This window comes from Octopus bimaculoides, chromosome 23, assembly GCF_046866305.1.
Source record: "Octopus bimaculoides isolate indiv1 chromosome 23, ASM4686630v1, whole genome shotgun sequence".
NCBI classification, from domain to species: Eukaryota; Metazoa; Mollusca; class Cephalopoda; order Octopoda; family Octopodidae; genus Octopus; species Octopus bimaculoides.
Window position 1 is genome coordinate 23,003,769 of NC_142950.1, and position 6,000 is coordinate 23,009,768.

At 38.0% G+C, this 6,000-nt stretch overlaps 1 protein-coding gene across 3 annotated transcripts in view; it reads left to right on the plus strand.

Annotated features, from left to right (window-relative positions):
• Positions 1–5,689, plus strand: part of LOC106879186 (mRNA-capping enzyme) — a 46,936-nt gene extending 41,247 nt beyond the window's left edge. For all 3 annotated transcript variants that reach the window (XM_052976085.2, XM_014928634.3, XM_014928635.3), the window contains exons 15-19: positions 356–427; positions 1,962–2,062; positions 3,337–3,403; positions 3,677–3,806; positions 5,214–5,689. In XM_052976085.2, the coding sequence (XP_052832045.1) occupies positions 356–427; positions 1,962–2,062; positions 3,337–3,403; positions 3,677–3,806; positions 5,214–5,374 (531 nt within the window). In that variant the 3' untranslated portion in view covers positions 5,375–5,689. The remainder of the gene's footprint in view (positions 1–355; positions 428–1,961; positions 2,063–3,336; positions 3,404–3,676; positions 3,807–5,213) is intronic.
• Positions 5,690–6,000: the final 311 nt, after the last annotated feature.

The following is a 6,000-nucleotide window of genomic DNA, read 5'->3' on the forward strand; positions in this document are numbered from 1 at the left end:
GCAGTTAACCCCAAATCCCCAAGTCTCACATTTTCATGTATAGGAACCATGAAAATTAAGACTGACACCCTGTGGTAAGCTATTATGGTAGACTAATTTACAATACTTACATTAACACTAACAAATATCACCACCAACCTCCACTGTTACCAATATTGTCCATTGTTAATAATAACTCTAACCAAGTCTACCTAAAGTCTGATCTTCAGCATATAAGGTGCAGGGTAACTTTAGGGGGTAATGGTTTTGAAAAAAGCGTGCCTTACATGCAGAAAATACAGTATATGTTACTTCATTATTGTTGCTAATAATTGTTATGTTTGAGTTTTGTTTATTTTATGTTTTTTTCTTTCAGTTACTGGATGGTAAATTTACAAGTGAAGTTAGCCATGAAGTCGATGGCCTCATCTTCCAGCCAGCTGGTGAGGTAGGTACTATTACTCCTACCACAATCACACTACTACTCTCTCTCATGGGTTAGGCAAGTTTTCTGGGGCTGTGTTGCCACTCCTTTTACAACATACAACTCATATATTTTACAATACACACACACGTGTGTGTATGTGTGTGCATGCACACAGGCTTCTGTACAGTGTCTATGCACCAAATTTAAGCAAGTTTCTTCTGCTATAGCCCCAAGTCAACCAATTCCTTATGAGTTTATTTGGTAGATAGAAATTAAAAGAAGCCTGTCATTGAACATTCAATGATGATGATGATTATGTGTGTGTGTGTCCGTCCTCGTTCTGACATCACTGTTGTAAAATGAACATCATACAAGTGATGTGATTCATTTTCAATCATCCATGAAAACGTATCTGGCTAAGAGAAATATTAAAATATTACTTTGTTTGGAAAGAAGTGAAAGTTGCTAGCAGGAAGTGCATCCAGCCATAGGAAACCTTCAACAAATTCCATCTGAGCCATGCCTGGATGGAAAAGTGAATTGTTAAAAAGAATAAAAAGTTTTGAATGGTACAACAATGCACTATCATACAAACAATGGGCTCTATACCTGTTGTAATTTAGTCATCCATGGTCTGATGATATTTTGGAATAAAATTCCTTCTTCAGATATTCTTAGATGGAATCGTTGCTATAATCAAATTGTAAAAACAGTGATGGTGATGATGATGATACTTATGTATATTTGTGTGTGCGTGTGCGTGCGTGCGTGTGTGAGGGAGAGAGAGAGATTCAGTGACATTTCCTGGCAATATGCCATGCTTAGGAAGGGCCGTCAAGCCAAGTGAAATCATAGTCATGACCGATGCTGGTGTTACGTAACTGGCACTCGTGCTGGTGGCACATAAGAAGCACCTTTCAAGCAGTGGTCCTCACGGAGGCAATGTGGCCGATGCCGGTGTCGCGTAACTAGCAGCCATGTCAGTGGCACATAAAAAGCACCTTTCGAGTGTTGGGCCTCATGGGAGCAATGACAAATGACTGAGATCTGTGGCAATATGCCATGCTTGAGTAGAAAATCCATCAAGCCAAGTGAAATCGTAGTCATGGCACGTAAAAGCACCCATTACACTCTTAGAGTGATTGACATTAGAAAGGGTGTCCAACTGTAGGGACCATGCCAAAATCAGGCTGGAGTCTGGTGCAGCCCCTCAGCTTACCATCTCTTGTTAAACTGTCCAACCTAAGCCAGCATGGACAACAGATGTTGATGATGATGAAGATGATGAATCATCCAGAAGCTCTACACTTTCAAATTTCTTTACAATAAAAAAAAAATTCTACTTGAGAAACAATGAAAGGTTGGTAACAGAAGTAAAAATCTTGCATCAAAACCCTCTCCCTCCCTCCCTCTCTCTGCCACATGACTCCTGCTTGCTTGGAAAATGGTCGTTAAAACAAACATCTGCCTGGTATTCTTTTTTTACTTATTTTCATTTCACTCTTGATCTTATACCCACCCCCACTATCTTTTTCCGTCTTTCTTCTCTTTCCAGAGATATGTATGTGGCCGTAATCCCAATGTTCTCAAATGGAAACCAGCAACCATGAATTCTGTTGATTTCCGACTTGATATTCGTAAAGTAGAAAAACAAGGGTAAGTATTTTTAATATCATTTTCTGTTTTTCTTTTTCTATAGTTTTATATTTTCTTTCCTTCAAAGAATAGCAGCATGCCGGTTTTTGGAGGGGGTCGATGTAATTGATTAACCCCTACCCTAAAAACTTGCAGGTTTTGTGTCTATAGGTGTGGGCATGGCTGTGTGGTAAGAAACTTGCTTCCCAACTACATGGTTCTGGGTTCAGTCCCACTTCATGGCACCTTGGGCAAGTGTCTTCTACTATAGCCTCGGACTGACCAAAGCCTTGTGAGTGGATTTGGTAGATAGAAAATGAAAGAAGCCCATTGTGTATGTATGTATATATATAAAAAATACAAATGATATATAAGCATATGCATATATGCATACATATATGTACATACCTACATCTACATGTATATATAGATGCATATTCGGGTACAGGACATTAGACAAATGAACGGGAGCATAAAAACAAAATGGACTTTGTTTACAGACAACAGAACGAACACATAGGAAAACAAACAAGCCACTTGGAATTAATCCTTCATCAGCGGCCTCTATTCTAAAACCAAGCGTTTCGAAGATAGGGCAGGACACACTCTTAGAATAGTTTCTTCCTGAGTAGTGGATTAACCCACTAAACAGAGGAATCCAAGGTGGCAAACACAAACCAAGACAGGGAAAATTGGACAGTGAAAACAACATTAAAAAGCTGTACGGCCAAACGCGATGGGATATTGAACGCTAATGAAATGACGAAGCTGGACGGAGAAATAGTAGCTACGTCTCGCCTTTTAGCTGGCTGGAGTGAGAAAGAGAGAAGTGACCAGAGGTCACATGTGAGCAGAGAGTAGTGGTAGAGGGAGGAAGTGGGACAAGAGACAGGGGAAGAGGAAGAGAGAGATATGTATAGCAGTAAAGGGTAGAGGCAAGGACAGCAGAAGGAAGCAGAGTGGGAGAAGAAGATAGATAGGTATAGATAGATAGATAGAAAGAAGAGTTATCTATCTACCCCAACTGGAAAGAGAGATGAAAATAGTGGCAATGAGGTGTCTGGACATACCCTCAAAGTACAAGAAAGTGAATGTAAGAGAGAATAGGGACAGAAGATGTGAAAGGGTGGGTGGAGTAAGTAGGTAGTTTGGTGAGCTGTTATATCAACTGGGTTCCATATGATCCTTGGGATGGGGGTCCACATAAGATTTTGTTGTTAAAATTTATCTGCAATAAATTGGTTATACTTCTACAATACACAAAGTATTTTGACAAATCTCCTTTCTCGTTACAGAATGTTACCTGAAACAAAAGGTTACCTGTTTGTTGGACACCAAGACAATCCATTTGCAGAAATGAAGGTTGGTATTGGTAGTATTATTTTTTTGAGCTCTTTATGTATAAAACCACTCCTCTCCTCACTCTGCATTGTAATTAAAAGATAACCAAACTGTTATTCGTCTCCATCTACCTACTAACCCTCATCTTGCAAATTTGATGTCAAATAGCAATTTTTTTTTTTTCATATTTTTTCCTTAGTTCTTTAGTTGTTTGTTTTACCCATTGATTCCAAGACCATACTGGAGCACTGCCTTTGAATTCAAGAAATTAAAAAAAAAATTTCTCTCATGCAGGTGAACAGAGAGATGAAAGAACTCAATAACAAAATTATTGAATGTACATGGGATGATGAAAAATCTTGTTGGAAGTTTCTACGGCAACGAACTGACAAATCTTTCCCCAATAGCTACGATACAGCTTTGGGTAAGTGTTGGCTTTAGTTTTCTTGTTTCATCAGTGATTGTGGGGTTTCTTCATTCTCTTCAGTTTTAGTTTCTAGTCTACAGCCCATTCTGGAGCTCTGCCTATAAGTGATTTTTATCCAATTTCATCAAAACCCCTTCCCCCAGTACTTTGGCCATGAATTATGTCTTGTTTCATCAATTTCTTTTTATTGTATAATGATGTTCACTTAAAGAGATATGTCCTCTTAACAGAGTTTACTCCGTTGAGAAACGTTAGCAGTATATCCTTTTATAAAAGTTATTTACACAGTGTCGTCATCATCCTCATTGTTTTAACATCTACATTTCGATGCTTACATGACTCAGATGGAATTCATTGAGGAATTCATTCTGCAGCCAGTTGCTTTCCTGTTGCCAACCTTTACTTGTTTAGGTTTAAAAAGGATAAAGATCCTTCCTGACTCATATAGACTCATAGGATTAGTTTCCCAGTCTCCATGGCGTGTATATTCCCTTCGGGATAGGATGCCAGTCCATCACAGGATTACTCATTTTTACCAGCTGAGTGGACTGGAGCAACGTGAAATGAAATGTTTTGCTCAGGAACACAATGTGTCGCCCAATCCAGGAATCAAAACCACAACCTTGAAATCACGAGACCAATACATTGACCACTTAGCCATGTGCTTCCACCTTACTTATAACTTGTATGGCTATTGTATAATGTCAAGCAAGGGAAGAACAAATACACATACATACACATAACAATAGGTTTCTTTCAGTTTCTATCAAATCTGCCCATATAACAACTCCACAAACACACCCACAGACAATTTTCCACATATGTAGTAGATATATATATATATATATATATATATATATATATATATATATATAAACATAATTAAGGGATCAGCAACAGTTGCTTCACCACATACCGAAGTTCAGAAATAGCAGCTAAAGTGCTGAAACTCCAACAGATAGCAATACTTGTAACTTTAGCTGCTATTTCTGAACTTCGGTATGTGGTGAAGCAACTGTTGCTGATCCCTTAATTATGTTTATAAATGTATAAGAACTTTTAAATAAGTTCTTCACCGATAATGGTGTTTACATACCGAAGGGCTTGGTAAAAATTATTAATTATTAATTTATTAATAAATTGATAATCCTTTACCCTTTTATTTGTAATATATATATATATATCAAAGTGTGCAGTAATGTATATCTATTATGACTGATCTTACCAATTGGCTTTTCACGAGGTTCATTGGGATGTTAAATAGCAGCTTGATTTTACCCCAAACCAGGAACTTTTCAGCACCAGCACCCCTCATAAATACTAAATATATGATTTTTTCCCTTCTTTTCCTGTTTTCTTTTCTTCATCTCTTATTCATCCATCTCTTTCTGCCTGTTTCTCTAGGTGTGTGTAACAGCATCAGACATCCTGTCACCAAGGAGATTCTTCTGGACATTGTGGAGCGGAAGAGGTCAATGCCACCAATGGGCAGTGGCGGTGGTGGCGGCAGCCGGGACCAGGAATTAATGCCGCCTCCTTCCAAGAAACGAGCGACATTTTGCTAACAATTCCCTTCCCAACACCAACCAACAGTTTATTCAACCATCCACCCATCCATTCATTCAAGCCATCCCCAACATCCCCTCCCATCAGTATAGGCAGGCCCTTCTCTTTCTCTCTCTCTCTCTCTCTCCTTTTATTTTAAAAAATTTTTAGACTTTTAATAATTTCAGGCCTTGTGCCTATATCATCATCATCATCATCATCATCACATTATTATTATTGTTGTTATTAAGGCAATGGGCTGACAATTGTTAGCATCCCAGGGAAAGACTTAGTGGCATTTCATCCATCGCTACGTTCTAAGTTCAAATTCTGCTGGGGTCGACTTTGCCTTTCATCCTTTCAGGGTCGATGAAACAAATACCAGTTGCGCACTGGGGTCTGTGTAATCGACTATCTCCCGCTCCCAAAATTTCAGGCTTTGTGCCTATAGTGAAAAGGATTATTATTATTATTATTATTATTATTATTATTATTATTATTATTATTATTATTATTATTGTGGTGAGCTGGCAGAATTGTTAGTATGCCAGACAAAATGCTTAGCATTTAGTAGAAAGGATTATTATTATTATTATTATTATTATTATTATTATTTATTAAGGTGGCAAGTTGGCAAAATCATTAA